Raw genomic sequence first — 26,172 nt, 5'->3', positions numbered from 1 at the left:
TCAAGTGCGGAAGGGGGTCCTTTTCAACATGCCCCAAGGACTCTCTACCGTGGTACACAAGTGCTGATCCATTCCTTGGAGAAGAACCGGACTGTTCGGGAGAATCCGGGTTTGGCTAAGGTCCTGGGGGCTTCTATCTGCCTTCGGGAGGATCGGGACAGGCTGTCCTCAGACAACCTTGATGATATCCTGACCCTATCTATGAGCTTGAACGTGGAGTGCTTGGTGAACCAGCACATCGTCCGGGAGAAGGCTCACCGCCTGGGTATGGAGGTCGAGAAAATGGGTCATGAGGTGTCTTCTCTCCGATCCCAACTTTCGTCCGCTCAGGACTACATATATCAAATTGAGGGGCGAATGAAGTTCTATGAGGACAAGCTGGCCAATCAAGCTCATGTTCTGGCCGAGCGAGATTGTGTTCTTGAAGAAGTCCAAGCGCTCCGGGCTGGCGAAGTTGCTCACCTCACTGAAGAGCTCAAAGCAAAGGAGGAAGAGATAGTGACAAGAGAGGCCAGCGCTTATGTGAATGCCCACAGGGATCTCTTGGCCGAGCTCAGGAAGCGATATCCCGAGGAGGACTTTACTTGGATGGTAGACTTGGCTCCCCAAGACGAAGGTGAGGATAGCGAGGAGGAGGCTGAGGGTGAGAGAGGAAATGAGCAAAATGTAGATCATGCTGGGGGTGATCCTCCAGCCTAATGACTTGTATAAATTCTGAAATGAAATGAAATGAAATGCCTTTTTGTTCAGTGAATGGTTGTGATCGGAAAATCTCTAAATTATTTAAGCACTTGGTTGTCTGAGCATATCGAAACAATTAAAAGTGATTATTAACCTAAGTGTGAGAGATCGGAAAACACAATAAGCATGAGATCGATAGGGAACCAATGCTAAACGGGACTTGATTAAAATTGGAAATTTGGCTAAAACACTTAAGATCGGGATCATCATTAAATCGGATCGGAACCTTAACCTGATTATTCCTAAACTTTTAAATGAGAGATCGGCAATAAGACTGGTGGCACGAAGGCCTAGTGTTGGTTGAACCTCGTTTGACAAGGGAGATCGGAAACATAATTGACTGATCAGGGGACTTGACAATTGGTTTGAGAGGTCGGTGAGTGATTTGAGAGACCGGTAAAGCTTTAATTGATATGAGGACTTAGCATTGATTCAATTTCTCGTGAGGAGAGATCGGAAGTGTGGTTGGCTGGCAAAGGGAGACTTAGTGCTAGGGATCGGTTTCAAAGTTTATTGATCCTGGGGATCGGCCAAAATATGGTGTCGACAATGGATATTATGATGAATTTGAATGTGTTTATTGGTTTATAAACGTGATTATTGAGTGGAAAATTTTTAAAAACTGTTTTGAAACCACAGTTAGCATGACAGTCCCTTTCGAAACTCTCCAGTAGTAACGGCTACTTGGGGTTGATAATTGATATTGATTATGTCTCCCATTAATAACGATTAATGGGATAAGACTACATGAGTACTCATTAGCTAGCTAGCCCTTCCCTCATTAATAACGGTTAGTAAGGTTGAGATTGCTTTGTCGTGGTGTACAACATGGCACTGATCGTGAAATTTTGTGTCATGGCCTGAACTGTGAGTTGATGTTGGCAACACTAATGCTTTGTAAATTGTGATTTATGAAGTGTGATTTTTCTTTTGAAATGTTATTCCAATAAATGGCTCTTATGGACTTAGAACTATTGTGAAGTTTTCATACTTAAGAAAAATGTGATTTATTATGCTTTGACAAATTGTGTTTTATCTTAAGTTTTAAAGTTATTAGTTGTGCACCACTGAGTGATATACTCAGTGATAGCTTCTTTATGCTGTCGCAGGTAAGGGAAAGGAGAAGGCTGCTGAGTGAGAGACTTAAAAGCAGCATTTTGGTATTGTTTGTGGGTATATACATTAGGTATACCCTTGTGATTTCTTTGGATGTATTTTGTACCTATATGTATGGATGTACGGACATTGACCAATTTGTATTTAAAAGCATTGCATTGCTATTACATTTTGAGTTTGTAACTGTTTTGTATTTTACTTTGAGACTTATGAAAGTGTAACTTCTGCAATATTTAGTTTATCATTATTTCCAATGAATGTTTACATGGAATTTTAACTATTCTCATGCAGTTTTTCGCAATTGATAAGATAAAAAGCTATGGTTTGTTTTAAATTTCTTTGTAGCATAACTAATAGGTTATCGGTAGGTGGAGTTCGGTAATTCATTAGGTATGCTACAGGAATATATCGTGCCTTACAAGGGATAAGGTGTGACATGTTTTAGTGGTATCAGAGCTTTGGTTTTTATATAAGTTTTGAAATTGTATGTTTGAAAAATTTTGATAAGTACAACTGCTCAACTGTCATTAATTGATACATATAGTGCATTACATCATAATTATGGACTAATGGAGGGAAATCTCCTTGTCTTGATTGTTCAGGGAGTAGAATTCTTTGTGATTCAATATGGAAGAGGGGGATCACACAGTAGAGCAATCGAGCAGTGAGGCAGTGGGAAGCGGCTCCTCGAATGCCGATGGATCATTGCATCCATCCCACCCATGCAGTTTCCTGCTCAGTTCACTCAGCAGATGGCTGCACTATTTCAGCAAATGGCTGGCAATATACCAGTGCAAGCTCCTGTGCAAGCACCTCCAGTGCAACCACCATCCCTAGCCAGACAATATGACAAGTTAATGAAGTATGGGGCAATAGAGTTCAAGGGTACAGTGGACCCATTGGAAGCTGAGCAATGGTTAGAACGGATGGAGAGGGTCTTCAAGAAATTGCACTGTACAGATGAGTTGAAGTTTGAATATTCAATTTTCCTGCTACATGGAGATGCAAATGAGTGGTGGAAGACCATTCCCCACTGTTTGGCTGAGTCGCCAGTGCTGACATGGGATGACTTTCTAAGAGAGTTTAGACATAAGTATGTTCCTGATACCTATGTGGATATGAAGCTACAGGAGTTTCTCAGTTTGAAGCAAGGGAACAAAACTGTAGTCGAGTATGAGAGAGACTTTTCTCACCTCAGCCACTATGCTGAAAGCCTACTCACTACCAGGAGAGACAGATGCAAACGGTTTGAGGCCGGTTTGAGGCCTAGTTTGAGATTGCAAGTGGTTGGGTTTTGACATGACAACTTCTCTGGGTTGATATCACAGGCCCTTGAATTCGAAAGGATAGAACTGGAAGGGGCATCTGAGAAGGTAACCACTGAAAAAGAGAAGAGCAGTAAGCCTATAGGTCAGAGTCCAAGTAACAATTCGGGTAAGAGGAAGAGCTTTGGGGGACCAAGTAACAGAGGATCTAGTAGGGGAAGATTCTCAGGGCAGAGGCCACCTAGATCTGGACAGCAGACATCTAGGGGTTCCTTTCCTACCCGTGCTTGTGAGACTTGTGGCAGGACTCATGGAGGAGTATGTTATAAGGCCATAGGAGCCTGTTACAACTGTGGTGGAAGTGGGCATTTTACTAGAGATTGCACTAGTGCCCGCAGATCTGGGCCGCCTACTACCACTAAGGGATCTGTTCAAGATTCTGCTTCCAGAGGACAATAGACAACTAGTAGAGGCAGAGCCAGGGGTAGAGGTAACACTTCTGGCAGCCAGAGCATAGTGAGCCAACCAGAGCAGAGTGGTGCACCAGTCAGGGTGTACACCATGCGCCAGAGGGATGAAGCTGAGACATCAGATGTTGTGGCTGGTAGTTTCTTCATTTTTGATAGAGATGTATATGTGCTGTTTGACCCTGTTTCTACACATTCTTATGCTAGTGCTAGTATTGCATGCTCTGTTGCTATTCCTTGTGTGAAATTGGATTATGATGTGCTAGTGACTAGTCCTTTAGGACAAAAGGTTAGGGTGAACAAATTGTATAAGGATTGTCCTTTGGTGATCCAAGGATATACATTCCTGTCAGACTTAATTGACATGCCCTTTCGAGATTATGATATCATCTTGGGCATGGATTGGTTAGCCAGGCATCATGCCATGATCGATTGTAGACTGAAGACAGTCACTTTTGGTCTTCCCAAGTATGCAGACATAGTGATACACGGGGAGAGGCAGTTATTGCCATCCAACATCATTTCAGCTGCACTTGCTAGAAAGATGATTAGAAAGGGATGTGAAGCTTATCTAGCTCATGTGATAGACACCCAGGTGGGGAGTCCAGATCTTAAAGATATTCCTACAGTATGGGATTTTCCGGATGTCTTTCCGGAAGAATTACCTGGACTGCCTCCGAAAAGAAAGGTGCAATTTGAAATTGAGACTATGCCTGGTTTGGAGCCAATCTCCAACACTCCTTATTATGGCACCTGCTAAGTTGAAAGAGTTGAAGGTACAATTGCAGGAATTGTTAGATAAGAGTTTCATCCGGCCTAGCGTGTCACCTTGGGAACACCAATATTATTTGTGAAGAAGGATGGTACTCTCCGCCTATGCATAGACTACAGACAGTTAAATAAGGTGACCATAAAGAATAGATATCCTCTGCCACGGATCGATGATTTGTTTGATCAGTTGAAGGATGCAACTGTATTCTCCAAAATTGACTTGAGATTGGGCTACTACCAGTTGAGGGTGCAGGAGAAAAATATTCCTAAAACTGCTTTTAGGACTCGGTATGGCCACTATGAGTTCTTGGTAATGCCATTCGGGTTGACAAATGCTCCAGCTGCTTTTATGGGCCTAATGAACACTATCTTCAGGCCATATTTGGACCAGTTTGTTGTGGTGTTCATTGATGATATTTGGTGTACTCAAAGAATGTAGAGGAACACGATAAGCACTTGAGGATAGTATTGCAGACTTTGAGGGAAAAGCAATTGTATGCCAAACTGTCGAAATGTGAGTTTTGGCTAAAGGAGATTTCATTTTTAGGGCATATTGTATCTGCAGAAGGTATTCAGGTGGATCCTAGTAAAGTTGAAGCCATTCTTAATTGGAAGCCACCCAAAAATGTCACGAAAGTTCGGAGTTTCCTTGGTTTGGCCGGGTATTACCGAAGGTTTATGAAGGGATTCTCCATGCTAGCATCTCCATTGACCAAGCTACTTAGGAAGGATGTAAAATTTCAGTGGACTGATCAGTGCCAGGAAAGTTTTGATGAGTTAAAGAGGCATTTAACTGAAGCTCCAGTTTTAACCTTGCCCACTTTGGGTAAGGAGTATACCATATACAGTGATGCTTCTCATAACCGATTAGGCTGTGTGTTGATGCAAGATAGAAACGTCATTGCCTATGCTTCACGCCAACTTAAACCGCATGAGAGGAATTATCCTACACATGACTTGGAGCTAACAGCCATTGTCATTGCCTTGAAGATCTGGGGACATTACTTGTATGGAGAGAGATGTTATATATACACAGATCATAAAAGTTTGAAATACTTGGGCACACAGAAGGAGTTAAATTTGAAGCAGAGGAGATGGTTAGAGCTGATAAAACATTATGATTGCTTGATAGACTATCAGCCTGGAAAGGCAAATGTTGTAGCTGATACTTTAAGTCGCAAGACTATGGCTGGTTTGAGGATTTCTCCTTTGTCCATGGTGCATGAATTAAGGGCATTACATGCTAATTTGGAGATTAATGAAGATGGGCAGATGGTAGCTACTTGGCAAGTGAAGCCAATGCTGGCAGAACAAATTAAAGCAGTTGCATAGAAGGATTATAAGTATGTGAAGTTGATGGAAGAGGCTTGGGATGGCAAAAAACCAGAATTATCAGTAAATGATGAGAGCTTATTGTTATATAAGGGCAGAATGTGCATTCTTGAGAATGTTAAACTGAGGCAGACTATTTTAAAGGAAGCACATGATTCACCTTTTGCAATGCACCCTGGTGGAACCAAAATGTACAGAAGTGTGAAAGAGCACTATTGGTGGAGAGGAATGAAGAAAGACATTGCAGAATATGTTGCCAAATGCCTAACTTGTCAGTAAGTAAAGGCAGAATACCAAGTGCCTACAGGGTTGCTACAGCCATTGCCAATTCCCGAGTAGAAATGGGAAAGAATCACTATGGATTTCGTGACAGGACTTTCACGTACACAAAAGAATCATGATGCATTTTGGGTTATTGTTGATAGATTGACCAAGTCTACACACTTTTTGCCAGTGAGGATGGATTACAGCCTGGAAAGATTGGCCAAACTGTACATTGATGATGTTGTGAGGTTACATGGAGTGCCAGTGTCTATTGTATCAGACAGAGACCCAAGGTTCACTTCTAGATTCTGGGGTAGTCTCCAAAAAGCCCTAGGAACTAGATTGAACTTGATCTGACAGATTCCATCCACGCATGCACGGCCAATTTGAAAGGATCATTCAGATTTTGGAGGATATGCTTCGAGCTTGTGTGATTGAGTTTAAAGGGAGTTGGGAGACACACTTGCCTTTAATTGAATTTGCCTACAACAACAGTTATCAGTCAAGCATCGGGATGCATCCATACGAAGCACTTTATGGCAGAAAGTGTAGAACTCCCTTGTGTTGGGATGAAGTGGGCGAGAGGAAGTTGATTGGTCCAGAGTTAGTGCAGCAGACAGAAGAAAAGGTTAAGCTCATTAAAGACAGACTCAAAGTTGCAACGGATAGACAGAAGTCCTACATTGACCTAAAGAGAAGAGATATTCGGTACAGTGTGGGTGACAAGGTGTTCTTGAAAGTTTCCCCATGGAAGAGGATCATGAGGTTTGGTAGAAAGGGGAAACTAAGTCCTCGCTTCATTGGGCCGTATGAGGTTCTGGAAAGAGTGGGTCCATTAGCATATAAACTTGCATTGCCTCTAGAGTTAGAAAAGATTCACAATGTCTTCCATGTCTCCATGTTGAGGAGGTACAGATCAAACCCTTCTCACATTTTGCTAGTAGAGGAGATTGAGGTGAATCCAGACCTAACATATGATGAAGAGCCCATAAAGATCTTGGCACATGAGGTGAAGCAACTGAGGAACAAGCAAATGCCTCTAGTGAAAGTGTTGTGGAACCATCATTCAGGCCAGAAGGCTACATGGGAGCGTGAAGAGTACATGAGGAGACAGCACCCACAGCTATTCAGAGAATGAGACCAGGTAAATTTCGAGGATGAAATTTTATTTTTAAGGAGGGGAGAATTGTAACACCCCGAACCTCCGAGTTGTGAATAATACCATTTTTGGCATGTGACTAGTACTATTCAAAGACACATTGAGGACCAAAAATAAATAGAAAATTAATAGAGACAGACATAATAAAAATTCAAATGACCCAAAAATATAAGGATTCACCGGGTATATTGAAAAAGAGGGATTATGAACCGATAAGGGGCATTTTGGTCAATTCACTTCAAGAGTTAACTTTTGACCAAAATGTTAATTAATTTAAGTGAAATTAATGAATTGAATTATGGAATAATTTTTTTTAGGAAAAGAATTCAAGTCTAAAGTGAAAGGAAAATAAAAGAAATAAAAATCTAGAATTTTAGGTCCATTTTGACCCAATTAAAATTTTAGGACCAATGGGCTTTGGACAACTCAATAAAAATTAATTAAATAAATAAATAATTGGGATAAGTATAAAAGAAAGCCATCTTCCTCCCTCCCTCATTTAGTTGCTCCCCCACACACCTCCTCTCCCTCTCTTTTCTTTCTTCTCTCTTCATTCTTTCACTTACAACCTCTCTCAACCATTGATTTTCCTCACTTTTCCATGAGTTTTCTATCTAATTGGTAGAAAACATCAAATTTATCTTTCATTGAGAGATTAGAAGCTAAGAGAATAAAAGAGTCAGAAGAAATTGAAGATTAGAAGTAGTCACTTGAGGCAAGTTTCTTTTCATGTTAGATTAGTTGTATAAGCCTTAAATGAAGTTAACTTATGATGAAATTTCATGAGAAATTGAAAGGAAACATGCATGAAACCTAAAGTAGGGTTTTGGCCAACTTAGGGAAAATTAGGGTTTTGATGTATTTTAGTTAAATTGATGATAAATCTAAGTTAGATTGAGGTAGTATGCATGATTGGGAGTAGTAAGATTTCATGGTATTGCATAAATTAAATTATGGAAGATTAGGGTTCATTGGAAAATTGGGTTTTGGTGCTAGAGAATGAAATTGGTGTGTGTAGTGTTAAATTATGGTCATTTGAGGTTTATTTAGTTTGAATTGACATTGGATTGATGAATGGAGGTAATGAAATAGTAGGATTAGGGAAATTACAAACTTTGGTGTTTAAAAATTGTAGGTTTTGTGTTAGGAAGTACCATTGATGTGTCAATGCTAAATTATAGTCATTTTGGGTGAATTAAATATGAATTGAGGTTAGTTAGTGAAAGTAATTGAAGAAATGAAAATTTTAACTTAGGGTAGAATTTTGCACGCTGAATTCAGTGTGTTTGGAAGCCCATAACTTGAGCTACACAACTCCAATTGGTGTGAAACCAAATGGAAACGAAACTTAAGACATAGGGCTAGAATTTTCATGAAGATACCCTACCCCAAAAATGACCTTAAGCTATCCGAAATGAGCCTTAAATTTGGAGACAGAAATCTGGAACCTGCAGAATTTGATCATATGAACAGTAAATTTTGCATGGCCATAACTCTCTCTAGAAAACTTCGATTTAGGCGATTCTTGAACCGATGGAAACCTAAGACATAGTAGAACATTTCATATGAAGAACTTGAGGCCAAATTATGGACTTAACCCAATCAAATTGCTGAGCAAATTTGAATCACTGAATCTGCAGAATTGTAGATTTACCATATGAATAGTAAATTTTGCATGGCCATAATTCTCTCTAAAAAACTCTAATTTAGGTGATTCTTGAACCGATGGAAACCTAAGACATAGTAGAACATTTTGTATGAAGAACATTAGACCAAATTATGGACTTAACTTGATTAAATTGCTAAACGAAGTTGGATCGATAAATCTGCTAGAACTAAATCTGCAGCATGAACAGTGATGTGAACAGTAATTGTCTTTTGGGCATAACTTGAGCTACATAGCTCCGAATTAGGCAATTCAAAAAGGAAAATAAAGTTAAGACCTAAATGAACAATTTTCATGAAGAACACCTCACCAAATTATGATCGAAACTAGGTAAAAATTGGATTCAAAAATTGGGACACCAAGTTGTCCAAAACCAAAATTTTCAAAAATTTGCAAAGCTAATTTGGGATGCATTAGACATGCATGTAATGAGTTCTTGGTAGCAATTAAGATTGTTATTGAGGTATTCTATTTGTGTATTTTCAGTAGAAAAAGAAGTTGGAACGGACAAAGAGAAGTAGGTAGCAAGGAAGGAGAATTATTGAAGGTTTGTGCACAACTAACCTTTTCTTCGTTTTTAAACTTGTAAATTATTTAGAATGTATTTATTTGAATGAGTTTGCTTTGAACAAGTTTACTTTGACTGAAATATGGTTTTTCTCTTGCATTTGAAAAATTTGAGTGTTGCCAACTTTATATGGATATTATGATGAATTTGAATGTGTTTATTGGTTTATAAATGTGATTGTTGAGTAGAAAATTTTTGGAAACTGTTTTGAAACCACAGTTAGCATGATAGTCCCTTTCGGAACTCTCCAGTAGTAACGGCTACTTGGAGTTAATAATTGATATTGATTATGTCTCCCATTAATAACGGTTAGTGGGGTAAGACTACATGAGTACTCATTAGCTAGCTAGCCCTTCCCTCATTAATAACGGATAGTGAGGTTGAGATTGTTTTGTCGTGGTGTACAACACGGCATTGATCGTGAAATTTTGTGTGATGGCCTGAACTGTGTGTTGATGTTGGCAACACTAATGCTTTGTGAATTGTGATTTATGAAGTGTGATTTTTCTTTTGAAATGTTATTCCAATAAATGGCTCTTATGGACTTAGAACTATTGTGAAGTTTTCATACTTAAGAAAAATGTGATTTATTATGCTTTGATAAATTGTGTTTTACCTTAAGTTTTAAAGTTATTAGTTGTGCACCACTGAGTGATATACTCAGCAATAGCTTCTTTATGTTGTCGCAGGTAAGGGAAAGGAGAAGGCTGCCGAGTGAGAGACTTGAAAGCAGCATTTTGGTATTGTTTGTTGGTATTTACATTAGGTATACCCTTGTGATTCCTTTGGATGTATTTTATACCTATATGTATGGATGTACGGACATTGAGCAGTTTGTATTTAAAAGCATTGCATTGCTATTACATTTTGAGTTTGTAACTATTTTGTATTTTACTTTGAGACTTATGAAAATGTAACTTTTGCAATATTTAGTCTATCATTATTTCCAATGAATGTTTACATGGAATTTTAACTATTCTCATGCAGTTTTCCGCAAAAGAATTGATAAGGTAAAAAGCTATGGTTTGTTTTAAAATCCTTTGTAGCATAACTAATGGGTTATTGGTAGGTGGAGTTTAATAATTTATTAGGTATGCTATGGAAACATGTCGTGCCTTATAAGGGATAAGTTGTGACAAGAGCGCAGACCTTTGAAAAGTTATATGAGAAACTTAGAACTAAAGAAGGGGAGAAAGATATTTATAGATTAGCAAGGAGAAGAGAAAAGAAATGTCAAGATCTCAATCAAGTTAAGTGCATTAAGGATAAAGAAGGAAAAGTGTTTGTGAAAGATGAGGACATTAAAGAAAGATGGAGAAATTATTTTAATGATCTTTTTAATAATAGTCAAAATGGTAATAGCATGAATATAGACTACAGAGCAATAGAAAAGAATATGAATTATGCTAGAAGGATTAGATCTTTAGAAATAAAGGAAGCACTTAAGAAAATGAAAATGAGTAAAGTCTATGGACCCGATGGAATACCAATTGAAGTGTGGAAGTGTTTGGGAGATATGAGAGTGGCATGGTTAACTAAATTATTTAATAAGATTCTAAACTCAAAGAAAATGCCTGATGAATGGAGGAGGAGTGTTTTAGTACCTATTTTTAAAAATAAGGGAGGCATACAGAGTTGCTCAAATTATAAGAGAATTAAACTCATGAGCCATACTATGAAGTTGTGGGAGAGAGTTGCGGAACATCGACTACGTCATGACACTTCTGTCTCTCCCAATCAATTTGGCTTCATGCCCGGTCATTCAACTATGGAAGCGATCTTTCTCATTAGAAGCTTGATGGAGAAATATAGAGATGTGAAGAAAGATCTACACATAGTTTTTATCAATTTGGAGAAGGCTTATGATAATGTTCCAAGAGATGTCTTATGGAGAGTGTTAAAACAAAAGAGGGTATCGATTAGGTACATACAAGTATTGAAAGATATGTATGAAGGAGTAACTACTATTGTGCGCACAGTGGGAGGGGGCACAAGAGATTTTTCTATCTTAATTGGATTACACTAAGGTTCAGCTGTAAGCCCTTACCTTTTTACATTAGTTTTAGATGAATTGATGAAACATATACAAGAGAGTATCCCTTGGCTCATGATGTTTGCAGATAATATAGTTCTGATAGATGAGATGCGAGAAGGAATCAATAGAAAGCTAGAGCTTTAGAGAAGTACTTTAGAGTCAAAGGGCTTTAAGTTAAGTAGAACGAAGATAGAATACATACATTGCAAGTTCATTGAAAGCCGAACTGGTGATAGGGAAGGAGTTAGTTTGGATGGAGTGGTATTATCCCAAAGTAATCACTTTAAATATCTAGGCTCAGTCCTTCAAGTAAATGGGGGATGTGAGGAGGATGTTAGTCATTGGATTAAAGCTGGATGATTGAAGTGGAGTTGTGCCACGGGAGTTTTATATTATCACAAGATTCCCAATAAGTTAAAAGGAAAATTTTACCGTACAGCCATACGACCAGCCATATTATATGGTAGTGAGTGTTGAGCACTGAAGGAGTCGTATGTGTCTAAGATAAGAGTTACGAGGATGAGAATATTAAGGTGGATGAGTGGCCATACTAGACTAGATAAAGTCCGTAATGAGAGTATTAGAAAAAAAGGTAGGAGTATTGTCAATTGAGGATAAGTTGAGAGAAGGGAGATTGAGGGGGTTTGGGCATGTGAAGCGTAGATATATGAAGGCTCCAGTTAGACACGTAGGCACATTAGGTTAGATCATAGAAAGAAAAAAAGGCCGAATTGGTGATAGGGAATGAGTTAGTTTGGATGGAGAGGTATTGTCCTAAAGTAATCACTTTAAATATTTCGGCTCAGTCCTTCAAGTAGATGGGGGATGTGAGGAGGATGTTAGTCATAGGATTAAAGCCGGATGGTTGAAGTGGAGTCGTGCCACGAGAGTTTTATATGATCGCAAGATTCCCAATAAGTTGAAAGAAAAATTTTACCGTACAGTCATACGACCAGCCATATTATATGGTAGTGAGTGTTGGGCACTAAAGGAGTCGTATGTGTCTAAGATAAGAGTTACGGAGATGAGAATATTAAGGTGAATGAGTGGCCATACTAGACTAGATAAAGTCCGTAACGAGAGTATTAGAGAAAATATAGGAGTATTACTAATTGAGGATAAGTTGAGAGAAAGGAGATTGAGGTGGTTTGGTCATGTGAAGCGTGGACATACTGAGGCTCCAATTAGACACGTAGAACACATTAGGTTAGATGATAGAAAGAAAAGAAGGGGTAGATCTAAACTGACCTGGAGGAGAGCAATACAACAAGACCTAGAAGTATTACACATTTCCGAAGATTTAACTCAAAATTGTTTAGAGTAGGAAAAGAGAATCCATATAGCCGACTCCAAATTTTTGGGATAAAAACTTAGTTGAGTTGAGTTGAATATTGCTATATCCCTCTAGAATTGATGGGAAGCTCTCTCTCTCATTTCACCCAGGAACTGACCAGTAGAAAAGGCACATCTTTATCGCTAAACATTTTGCACAATCCATTTGCCCAAATTTCATAATGATTAGGTAATTATTAAATGTAATAATTTCATTAAAAAAATTTTCAAGTTATTTTTTTAATAAATAATTAAATAATTATAAAACTTTTATATATTCTAAATCAAATTATGGTATTCTCACATATTAAATCTTATATGTACTATAGGAAAATGTTCAATTAAACCATTAAATAAAATTCAGCGAAGCATTAAGGGAAAAAAAATTAATAAAATCTAATAATATTTAAGAATTTCCATGGGATCAATTGACCCACTGGCAGAGCCATAGCTCGCCCTTGGCTTCCACGCGGAGGTTAATTTCCTTCATGTTGGGAACTAGCCACTGAAAATAAAAAAAATGAGTAAATGTCGTTGTCAACTTTGTCATGCAATCTTTTTTTTTTTTTAAGTGCATTTTGGGAGGTGGAAGGGCGAACATAATAACCCTGTTGAGAACTCAATGTCTTCACAGCGTATTGCTATATCCCTCTGAAATTGGTAGGACGCTCTATCTTATTCCACCCAAGAAATTAAGTTCTGAAGAACAATAAAGTTAAAATGCTATCAGGAGAAAGGTAGACCTTTATCACTTAACATTTCTGCACGAGACATTTGCTCAAATTTGCAATAACTTTTCATTCTTTTATTTCTTTGATAGTGAGTTAAATTGATGAAAATCACATACTGTTCCAATTGGTGCATTGATTTTAGTGTTACTCTTTAAATTTCACTTCTTTCTAGGACTAGTTGTAAGTCACGTGTTTTCTTGGGTTTGGCAGGGACTCTTAGCAGGAAGGGATATTCTAAAGGAAGTGGTAAGAGTGAATATTGGTGATGGTCAATCAACTTTGATTTGGTTGGATCCTTGGGTTCCTTCTGCCCCATGTTTTAGAGTTAATCGACCACCTCATTGACCTGATCAAGTGAATATTGTTGCTGATTTGTTTGACCATCAAAGAAATGGGTGGAATCTTCAGTTAGTGCAAAGTTTATTCAACCCCATTCAGGCTAAGGAAATTCTATCTATTCCCATTGCATCCTCTGGTTTTGTAGATTCTCTTGTTTGGCACTTTGAAAGAAATGGGCGCTATTCTATACGGTTAGGGTACAAATTGCTAGTGAATTTAGAACGACGTGTAATTAGAGATGATCAGTCAACTAATTCATATTTTTTTCCTCCTCGTCTATGGGTCAAGACTTGGGGTTTGCAGATTCAGCCTAAGATAAAGGTCTTTCTATGGAAAGCCATTTTTAACGCTCTTCTTGTTAAGGAAAATCTGTTGAAACAAGGTATCAACATTGATTTGGTCTGCTCCATTTGCAATAAAGCCATTGAATTGGTGGAACAGGCTTTATTTCTGTGTGATCATGTGAAAGCAATATGGTTCTCCAGCCCTTGTTCCTATAAGCCCAATCATGTAGGCTTCGCTTCAAATAAGAGATGGTGGTCTTCTTTATGGAAGGAATTTCAAAAAGAGCCTAATTGTCAAGATATTTTTGTTTCAATTGCTGTTACTCTTTAGGCAATCTGGAAAGAAAGAAATAAAGTTGTCTTGGAGCATAAACAGCCAGATCCTTTAGTGGTGTCAAAACATATAGCTTTCTTTTTAATGGAACAGCAGCAAGAGCCTCCTTTAGCTGTTGCTTCTCAATCAATTCCAATGCAGAAGCAATTTCCAAGCAGATGGGAACTCCCTCCTGTGGGTATCTTGAAATTAAATTGTGATACTTCTTGGAAACTAGATGTTGATTTAACAGCTATTGCAGTGATTGCCAGAAACTCTAATGGTATTTTAATGCATGGAATTGCTGAAAGAGTGTATTGCTCTTGTCCTCTAGCAGGCGAAGCTCAAGCTATGTTGGAAGCCCTTCGGTTCGCTGCTGCAATGGGCATATCATCTTTCATCATTAAAACAGACTCAGCCACTGTTTACTCTGCAATGGTGAACTCTCACAAGGATGTTGATTGGGAAATTCAGGCAACGATAAATCTCATGAGATATCTTGTTCCTTTTTTCGGTCAGGTCCATTTTTCTTTAGTAAATAGGGGAGCTAATTCTGTTGCTGACATAGTTGCTAAGTTGTGTCTTAAGAATCTCCTCCCATGTAATTGGCTAGTTGATACACCGGCTGAAATTCTTAATTTTTTGTACTCTGATGCCTTGGTGGCCTTGTAATGCATTGCTGCAATTCAAAAAAAAATTAGTTACGTGTTTCTTTCCACATAGGTTATGAAAAAATAAAAAATTCTTGTTTAGTATAAATGAATTTTATCAAATTTCATGAAATATATATATATATATATATATATATATATATATATATATATATATATATATATATATATATATATATATATATTCAAAATTTGAATTTTTTTTACATAAAAATTTATTTTCAAATTTTAATAATAAATTTCATGAGATTGGTTATAACTAAACTAAATTCTACAAAAATTGATAGATTTTAAAAACAATTCTGAACTTAAAATCTTATATATTTTGAATGATAAAATTATCCTCTCTTATTATATTTAAATTTTCTCTTGCCATCACTTTTTCTCATTTTTTTTGATGTGATAGACACAAATAGAAATAAAGATAGACATAGATATAGACATAGATATAAATATAAATATATACATAAGTATAGACAGACACAAAGACGGACATAGACATAGATGCAAACAGACATAGGCACAGATACAAATAGATATAGATAGACAGATATAAACATATACATATACACATACACATACAAACACAGACTAAAATAAAAACAAACACAAATACAGACATACACACATTCATAGACACAAACATAGATATAAACAAATAAACATAGAGACAAACAGACAAATATGAACACGATAATAGACAGATAGACTCAAATAGATACAAACACACTGATAGAGATAGATAGATGTAGACACAAAAATCAAGAGACATGGACACAGGCAAACATAGAAATTAACACATATGGATATAGTGTCATGACCCAACTTTATGGGCGGAATCGGCTCTAGAATTTGGGTCAATATAAAACTCCTAAAACCCTTCGTAAGCCTTATTATTCATAAACTAATAACTACACACAACTCAAAACCCATCATACAAGACAAAATGAAAGATTATGATTAAACTTGGGTCATCTCATCCTAAAAGCCATCGTACATACAAAATTAGTCCATTTAATACTTGATGTCCCAAATATGTCCAAGAGGGAGAGTGAATTGGACTAATACAATTGTTTTATTTCTGCTCAAAACCTTTGAAAAATTCTGGCTTTGTTCAATAAAGTACTCTAATGTGAAGTGTGTGTGTGTGAAATAGCTCAAACAAATAGTTTATACAAATTTAACTTAAAGCATGCTCAGTATACTGTTCAATAAGTATATATCAATACTCAGCAAATAAAGTAGTAAACTGATTCAAATCACAGCATAGCAAATAAAGCAGTAAACAGAATATATCAGTCCTCAACAAATAGAGCAGTAAACTAATTCAATTCTCAGCATAGTAAAATTAACTTAACTAGAAAATAAAATTCAAAAAAATTAAAGAGTATGGATTAAGAAAATTGACCACTAAATTTTTATAGTAATTCGGTCTAACTAGCCTACGTTCGCTCTCTCAAAGATACCACTTTGAGTCTTCACTCTACTATTCTTCTCTTTTAAAAGCAAGAGACAAAATCCTTTTACAAATCTTCACACCAAAGCTTTACAAAGTGGCTTCAAACTTCTTACAAGTGTTATCCCAAACACTTTACACAATCAAGCTTCAATAGGTGCTTGAAAGACCTCTCTTAAATGCTAATAAGAGGTTTAAAACTCACTCTCACTCATTACAACAGAATCTAGAAAGAAGATATTAGTAAATATGCCAATAATGAGTAATAAAAACAAGTGGAGCACTTTGAATGAAAGCTTTCAATGACTTCAAAGAGTTAGGAACACTATAACAACTTTCATTAAGTGCAAAATGGTCAAGAGTAAGTATATTTATAGTCTTAAACTGTTTCTGACCGTTTAAGAACTTATTTGAATGTTATAAATTTAAATTTCAAGAAAATAGCCATTATTTTATCATTTTCTGCGATGCTGTGCAGAGTTAAGTCAGTTAGTAAATGTTAGCATACCAAAAAAAATAGCAAACCAGTTAGCAAACCTATAAAACTTTTTTGCTCAACTTTGAAAAATTAAAACTTTGCACCAAAACTCAATAAAATACTCTTAGGCCATTCAAAATTTAAAAACAAGTTCTAAAAACTTAGGATAAAAATTTAAGGGATTAAAAGGTAATTTCATTGGCTCTACTCCTCAATTCTTTTCACAAATAATCCTAAGAAACCTAAACTAAACTCTAAGATATGTACCTTCATTTTGATCTTCAATGTAACTTGGAAGTTATCCTTTAAATACTTAGGAAGATACATCACAACACTTAAAGAAAAGTTAGTTTGATTCTAGTTGAGTTTTGCTATCATCAAAATTCATGCTCCTTTGAGCTCATAGGGTCAACAATCTCTCTCTTTTTGATGATGACAAAACTCAATTGAATTAAAATATAAGAATTAAAAAGTGTGAGTGTATGAATATACATGTGGGAATAACTCCACCTATATGTATGCACATTTATCAAAACATATTAACAATTACGCATAATCATATACAATAACTCCCCCTTAATAGCTTCAATGAAATATTCATAAACATTTTGGCCACAAATGGTTTCAAGCAAGGACATCAACCAAATATCTATAATGTATTCAATAAAATCATCCACTTCTCCATTAATCATATTCATCAAAATATCATCAAGATGTCCATAAAAAAAGCCAATAAAGTCATAAAGTCATCCACTTCTCCCCCTTTTTGTTAGCATCAAAAGAACGTGGGAGAAAGAATTCACATAAATAAGTATATATAGAAATTCAGTTCAAGTGCACTATTCAAAATGGAAAATTAGCATATAGGATAGGAAACTAATCAAGGTAGCTAAAATTAGCAAACAGGATAGCAAACTAAAAACAAACTATCAGACATAAGAAAATAAGATCAGTAGAAAATAACCCAGCATATCAATCTTGTCCCTGGAACCTAGAACTTCTTCTAGTTGGCTTGGATCTGTTTGCAGTCATTTTCTTCCTTTTTGGCTTGACAGGCTCATCACTTAGGGTTTGTAGAATTTCAGTAGCCATGGCAGCAATTGGTGTTAAAGGAACAAGAGCACTAGAAGCCAATCCAGTTGCTATTGGAACATTAGAAGGTGTTGCAGTATGCTGTTTACCAGATTTGGCCTTTATGCCAGATGGTTTACTAGTTTCTGCTTTATGTTTACTTTTTTGTTCCTTTCTAACTAATTTCTGTTTCTCTTTAATAGGTGTAGCAGGAGCAGAAGTGTGTGGTTCCTGTGCAACATTAGAATCAGATTCACTTATTGCATCTCCACTCCCTTCTTGGCTGCCACTTTAAGAACCATCATCATCATTGTCATTACCAGTCTTTTCTTCATTTGATTCTTCTTCTTTTTCAGTTTTAACTTTTTCCTTTTCTTCCTCATTCTCTTCCTCTTCTTCCTCTTTTTCTTTTTCTTCCTCTTCTTCTTTTTCTTCCTTTTCTTCTTTGTTTTCAGCCTTTTCTGTTTATTGTGTAGAACCAGTAATACCTGCCTTACTGGTTTCTCCAGCTTCCTTTATTGTAATGCCCAAATGAACTTTGATTTTTGTTAAATCATACACAATGTTATACATCATCAACAACAAACCATCAATTTTAGGGTTAAGAGAATTCATGAGAACGCCTTGGAATGAGCAAAATTGCTTTAACTTATCAAACTCTAATTCAAAAAATTGCCTTAAATTATTGATCTCCTTTTTCAAACCTCATTTTCCTGCCATCATCATCTTTTCTGCAGGCTTGTAATTGGGATCACATTAGTTTTGAGTTTTTCATTTTCTAGAGGAATCCCAAAGTCCTTAAATGAACCATTTAGGAAATGTGCATAGGGAAGTTTGTAAGGAGGTTTCCACTTTATGATTTGCTTCAACATGAAATAGGCAAGATTAAATTCAATCTCATTCACAATATGCCAAATTATGCAAAGGTTAAGAGTGCTCAAATAGTTGGGGCTACTAGTTCTAGGATTAAGCACATAGATGACAAAACTATGTAGGATTTTGATATGTTGGTGAGCATGGGTAACACTAGTTTTGTCCTTAACCTCTCCCTTGAACACCACTTCTTCAAAATCTCTTTTATTAAATCCTCCTACAAAAAATACTTCTTTTTGAGAACTAACTCTATTGCCACTATTTGGAATGCCTAAAGCATGGGCTAACCTTTCCACAGTTACTTCATGAACTTTCCCTTTCATTTTCACTTTAAAAAAATCATCATTTTTTGCATCTCCTACTTTCAAATTTCTAAAGAATTCTTAAACCAAATCAACATAAATTCCTTTAGTACTAGAGCACAACTTATCCCATTTTTGGTATTGAAACAGAGACTATAATGAAATTGAAGCTTCACTAAAAGTAGGCCAGTGTATATACCTTGGTTCTTGAAAAGCCCTTTCCATAAGTACAACAGGTGCTTTGGAGATTTTTCCCTTTTAGTACTCTTCTCTTTGACAGGTTCACTTGCCCTTTTCTTTAACTATGCTTTAGCTTTTCCTATAACTAGAGGTTTCTCTTTCTATGTTGGTGGAGGAGATGGAGGAACATAGTTACTGTCAGAATCTGAAGATAATGAATACTGGGTAACCTTTCCTTTCCTTTCCCTTTTGATTGAGCCATGACCAAACTAGGTACTCTTGGCAACAGGGAAGGATACTGCTAGGGTAAAAAAAAATCACACAATATAAGCACCCAACAAAGAAATGAATAAAATTTATATATAATATAGGTTAAAATCACATACCCATTTGAAAATAAAAAATATAACATGTATTCGTCAAATTGTCCAATGAATAAAGAAGATAATCAATGAAAATTTGGGTTTTTGAAAATCACCAACATATGTTTTTTAATATTTTGACATACAGCACAAGTAATCTTCATAAGATAAAATCCAAATAAAGAAACCCATAGAACATTACTTAGAAAGAATCGAAAAAAAAAATTATGCAAGTCAAGGGATTTATAAAATTTGCAACAATCACAAAAAAATTACTTGAAACTTTTGAACTAATATAAATAGGGAAGATGCGATGACGAACTTGAGAAATTTCACTTGGCAAAGAGAAATATCAAGACAGGTGAGAAATATTTAGGGATTTTTCGTTTGGTGAGATGCAAAAGAAAGAATTGTTGCAAAATGAGTGTTCTTTGGCACTTTTTAAGAAACCTGAAAAGTTGTGATGGTTAAGAGAGTCGTGAATGAAGAGTTATAGAAGAGAGAGAAAAATAAGGAACAAACTAGGGTTTGGATTTAGTACCTTTAAACAGTTTTCAGAAGAAGAAATGTCATTTTTTTTGAAAAATAATTTTGAAATTTAAACTTAAGAGACTAAAATGGAAGATTTGCAGAGAAACAGAATTTCGTGAGTCAATGGAGAAGGTAAAAAGATGATGGGTTTAAAAAAATTTTGAGTCCCATGCTAGAAATCTTGTCAAATCAAGTGAAAAATTATGATTATGCCCTTTAAAAAGAAATAAAGTATAGTTTTAAAAGGAAGAGCCATTTTTGTAATATGGTTCATAAAAACACAGTAGAGGCGCTTAAAAGGAAAAAAAAATTGAATTTTATATACAATCAGACCTGAGTACCAATTTGCTATCTAAAAAATTAAAAGCAATGGCAAAATACTTAGAAAACAGATTAGTATGCCACTATGATTAAATTCTGTAAAATACTATTCACAGCAGATCAAGTCTAGAATTTTTCAAAACACACCAGAAACTTCAGTACTCATCATTAATAACACAAATCAACATATATCACTCAATTTTGACACAAATACATGAAAATACATCAAATATCATGTAGGGACATCTATCATGCCAATTTCTCTTCTTATTCTACAAAAAAAACTTCCTCATTGAGTGGCTTTGTAAAAATATTAGCAAGCTAATTTTCTAAAGGAATAAATTCAATTTGAATGTCACCATTTTGGACATGATCCCTTATAAAGTGATGTCTCATCTCAATATGCTTGCTTCTAGACTGTTGGACAATATTTTTTTGTCAAATTTAGAGCCCTTGTGTTATCACATGTTATGGGAATGTGATCAAATTTAATTTCAAAATCTTCAAATTGTTGTTTCATCCACAAAATCTGTGCTACACAACTTTCAACTATGATATATTCAGCTTTTGCTATAGAAAGTGCAACAGAAGTTTATTTTTTACTATGCCATGAGACTAATGCATGACCAAGAAATTGACAAGTTCTAGAAGTGTTTTTTCTGTCCAATCTACTACCAACAAAATCAGAATTACTATAACCAACAAAATCAAATGATTCACGTTTTGGATACCATAAGCCAATGTTATGCGTGCCAATGAGGTATTTGAAAATTCTTTTAACAGTAATAAGATGAGATTCTTTTGCACATGATTGAAATCTTGCACATAAATACACACTAAAATGAATATCTGGTCTAGATGCAGTCAAGTAGAGTAGAGAACTAATCATACCTCTATAAAGCATTTGATCTACCTTTTTACCTTTTTCATCTTTTTCCAATATGATTGTTGAGCTCATGGGAGTTCCATTGCTTTCCATATCTTCCATTTTGAACTTCTTTAACATGTCTTTGATATATTTGGATTGATTTATAAAGATTCCATCTTTCATTTGCTTAATTTGCAATCCAAGGAAGAATGTGAGTTCACCCATCATGCTCATTTCAAATTCACTTCTCATCATGTTTTAAAATTTCTTGCAAAGAGAATGGTTAGTTGCACCAAAAATAATATCATCTACATAAATTTACACAATAAGCATGTCTTTTCCTTATTTCTTAATAAAAAGAGTGGTATCCACTTTTCCTCTTTTAAAATCATTTTCAAGCAAAAATTTGTTAAGTCTCTCATACCATGCTCTAAAAGCTTGCTTTAAACCATAGAGAGCTTTAGCAAGTTTATAAATATGATTTGGAAAATGTGGATCTTCAAAGCCGGGGGGTTGTATAACATAAACTTCTTCATTAATATATCTATGCACGAAGGCACTTTTAACATCCATTTGATAAAGCATAAAATTTTTAAAGCATGCAAATGCACATAACATTCTAATAGCTTCAATTCTAATAATCAGACCAAAGGTTTCATCAAAATCAATACCTTCCTCTTGGTTGTATCCTTGAGCTACTAGTCTAGCTTTGTTTCTAATTATATACCCTTTTTCATCCATTTTATTCCTAAATACCCATTTTGTTCCAATGATAGATTGCTTTTTAGGTTTAGGAACAAGTGTTTTTCATACTTTGTTTCTCTCAAATTGATTGAATTCTTTTTGTATAGCAAGAAGCCAACTCTCATCATTTTGAGCATCATCATATGTTTTGAGTTCAAATTGAGAGAGAAAAGCAACATTACTAAAATATCTTCTAAGTTGAGCTCTTGTTATCATCTTTTGTGATGGACTATCAAGGATGTCATCTTTGGAATGATTTCTATGGTATCTCCATTCTTGTGGAATATCTTGATGTTAAGGTTCCTCAATTTGTAGTTCTTCCACATTTGGTAGAAACTCTTCCTAAGTTTCATCATTTGTAGATAGTGGAAATTCTTCTCCTTTGTCATTTTGATCAACCTCTACTAATTATTTTAGATCATGCTCTTGTGGAATATCTTGATGTTAAGGTTTCTCAATTTGTAGTTCTTCCACATTTGGTAGAGACTCTTCCTAAATTTCAACATTTGTAGATAGTGGAAACTCTTCTCCTTTATCATTTTGATCAACCTCTACTAATTGTTTTGGATCATGCTCATCTTCATTTGAATTTTTGGCATAAAAAAGCTGCTCATTTTCATCATCACAAGAATATTTCCTTTGCAAATAAGGGTTAGTCTCATCAAAAAGTACATGCATTGACTCTTCCATGGTTAAGGTTTTTTATTAAAAATTTTATATGCTTTGCTATTTGTAGAATAACCAAGAAATATTCATTCACTGAATTTAGCATCAAATTTCTTGAGATTGCTATCTTTGTTATTCAAAATGTAACATTTGCAACCAAAAATATGAAATTATGCAATATTAGGTTTTCTTCCTTTCCAAAGCTCATAAAGAGTTTTCTTTAAAATTGCTCTTATGGAAACTCTGTTCAGAATATAGCAAGTTGTATTTACAGCTTTTGTCAAAAAAATATTTTGACAACTATTTTCATTTAGCATTGTTCTTGCCATTTCTTATAAAGATTAGTTTTTTCCTCTCTACAACTCCATTTTATTATCGAGTTCTAGGAGCTGAAAAAGTATGATAAACACCATTTTGAGAATAAAAATTTTCAAACAAATTATTTTCAAATTCCTTTCCATGACCACTTCTCAAAAAAGTAATACAATAACCTTTTTCATTTTGAATTCTTTTACAAAAAGATTCAAATACACTAAAATTTTCATCTTTATGAGCAAGAAAGAAAGTCCATGTAAATCTTGAAAAATCATAAACAATCACAAATGTATATGCTTTATCTCCTAAACTACTAGGTGTGATTGGACCAAAAAGATCAAGATGCATTAACTCCAATGGTCTAGTAGTGGTAACAACATTCTTAGATTTAAAAGATGATTTTGTATGCTTACTAAGTGCACATGCTTTGCATTGAATTTTTTTTCAAAATTTAACTTTGGAAGTCTTATAACAAGTTCTCTTCTATAAAGTTTAGCAAGTGTACTCATGCTAGTATGTCCTAACTTTCTATGCCATAACTATGCACTATTATCAAGAGTCATAAAACATTTTTACAATTTTCTTCAAGACTCTTTAAATCAAGTAGGTAAATATTGTATACTCTAGCACCAATAAACATAATATTATTTCTATGAATCTCACAATGTGTTAAAACCATTATCACAAAGTTGACTAACACTCAAAAGATTATATTTTAAACCTTGTACTAATGCAACTTTTTCAAAGCAAGGATTCTTACCAATAATTCCACATCCAATGATTTTAGCTTTATTTTTGTTACCAAATTTGATATATCCTTCGTCTTTCAAGGTGAGGGAGGAGAATTTGCTTTTGTTTCTAGTTATATGCCTAGAGTAGTAGCTATTTATGTACCAATGTTTTATTTTCAGCATACTCCTTAGGCAGACTTTAAATTAGCTAACTGATTTTAGGTACCCACGCAACTTTGGGTCCTTAGGTGTTAGTAGTATTAGGTATGCTTTCTTTAGGCACCCAAACTTTCTTTACCTTAGAGGTTCTTTTACTAATAGGACAAGCATTAACCATATAAACTTTATGGTTACAATAAAAACACGTAATGCTTGGTTGTGAAGAAGATGAAGCTTTAACAAAATAATTTTTGTATTTTCCATATTTCATAAAACCGTCATAACCAATTCCAAATTTTTCACTTGAAAGTCTTTGGTTTCCAAGAAGTACATCAAGTGTTTCTTTTCCTTTTGTAAATTTAGCTAACTCTTTTGTTAAAGATTCAACTTTTGCTTTAAGAGCTTTATTTTTCTCAAGAAGTTGCTCACAAAATTCTTTTGACCTTTTAAGCTCATCATTTACTTCGTTAAACAATTTCATTTGTAAAATTCATTTTCCTTTAAAACCACACGCAAAGAAATATTTTCCAATCTCAATTCACAATTTTCTTATCTTAAAATTTTGCATTTCTTTTTAAAAGATCTATATTTATCATATGTTTTCACAAATGCAAGTTCTAACTCATCAACATTAGAAGGTTCAAGATTTACCTCATTACCACTATCTTCAATGTGTGAGCTTTCGGCTTTTTCTTCAATTGCCACCATGCAAGTGTTTGCAATATCTTTGTCACTTATGTCATTGTCTGATGAAGAATCACTATCACTCCAGGTTGTTGCCATTGCCTTTTTGCTTTTATCTTTTCTAAACTTATTCTTCTTCAGAGTAAGACACTTTGGCTTGATGTGACCTGGTTTGTTATACTCATAACAAACAATTTCACTTGAATCCTTTGGATTTGGAGTCTTAGAGTGTACTTCTTCATGAACTTCTTGTACTTGCTTCCACTTTCTTACATGCTCTTTTGAATCTCTTCACTATCATAGCCATATCCTCATCATCATCACTTGAAGCACTATAGTCATCACTTGAACTAGCTTTAAAAGCAACACCTTTCTTTTTCTCTTCCACCTTTTTGGATTTGAAAGCTATGCCTTTCTTTTTTTTTTTATCACCTTCATTTTCATCATTCTTATAAATCATCTCATGTGCAATGAGAGAACCAATTAGCTCATTGTAGGTGTATCTTTGAAAATCCTTAGTGTTTTGAATCATTATAGTCTTTGCTTCCCATGATTTTGGCAATGATCTCAAGATTTTCTTCATGAGTTCTGGTTCTTCAAATTTCTTTCCAAGAGCTTTAAAAAGATTGACAAGATCCATAAATCTTGTACTCATTTCTGTTATAGTTTTACTAGATTTCATGTCAAAGAGCTCATAGTCACAGATGAGGAGGTTTGCCTTTGATTCTTTCACCACATTGATTCCTTCATATGTCACTTCTAGTTTTTCCCATATCTCTTTTGCAGTTTGACCACCTGAAATATGATTATATTCATTAATATCAAGAGCACAATGAAGAATATTAATAGCTTTGGCATTGATTGAAATTTTCTTCTAATCATTATCATCATACTCCACTTCAGCTTTAGGTAATTGCACATTTCCTTCACCACTTTTATGAGGAATGTAAGGACTATCTTTAATTATCCTCCAAGCATTAATATCAACAGATTGTATAAAATTTTTCGTTTTGATTTTCCAAAAAAAGTAGTTTGTGCCATTGAAAAGTGGTGGTCTATTAATAGAATACCCTTCCGCTGAGGGAGCAGGTATGCTAGTAGAATTATTGGATGAACCAGCAATGTGTGTGGATCACTCTTAGTGTTTAAACCTTAAGTAAGAGTGACAAGCTCTGATATCAAATTAATGTCCCAAATATGTCCAAGAGGGAGGGAGGGGGGGGGGGGGGTGGGGGTGTGTGAATTGGACTAATATAATTTTTTGGTTTTTGCTCAATACTTTCTAAAAATTGTGGCTTGGTTCAATAAAGTATTCTAATGTAGAGTGTGTGTGTGTGTGTGTGTGTGAAATAGCTCAAACAAATAGTTTATACAAAT

The 26,172-nt window shown here is 35.1% G+C and overlaps 2 protein-coding genes across 2 annotated transcripts; one reads left to right on the top strand and one right to left on the bottom strand.

Moving 5' to 3' along the window:
- The first annotated feature begins 13,436 nt into the window (after window positions 1–13,436).
- LOC131182096 (uncharacterized) lies at window positions 13,437–15,055 on the top strand. Its single transcript, XM_058150740.1, has 4 exons — window positions 13,437–13,453; window positions 13,620–13,693; window positions 13,803–14,296; window positions 14,402–15,055. Exons 1-4 carry the CDS (start codon window positions 13,437–13,439, stop codon window positions 15,053–15,055), a joined length of 1,239 nt encoding a protein of 412 aa, XP_058006723.1.
- Window positions 15,056–17,960: 2,905 nt separating this feature from the next.
- Window positions 17,961–25,327, bottom strand: LOC131182095 (uncharacterized). Its single transcript, XM_058150739.1, has 3 exons — window positions 25,141–25,327; window positions 24,763–24,962; window positions 17,961–18,290 (listed from the first exon to the last, which is right to left on the bottom strand). Exons 1-3 carry the CDS (start codon window positions 25,325–25,327, stop codon window positions 17,961–17,963), a joined length of 717 nt encoding a protein of 238 aa, XP_058006722.1.
- Window positions 25,328–26,172: the final 845 nt, after the last annotated feature.

Source organism: Hevea brasiliensis, chromosome 8 (genome assembly GCF_030052815.1).
Source record: "Hevea brasiliensis isolate MT/VB/25A 57/8 chromosome 8, ASM3005281v1, whole genome shotgun sequence".
NCBI classification, from domain to species: domain Eukaryota; kingdom Viridiplantae; phylum Streptophyta; class Magnoliopsida; order Malpighiales; family Euphorbiaceae; genus Hevea; species Hevea brasiliensis.
This window is presented reverse-complemented; position numbering and strand designations above follow the sequence as displayed.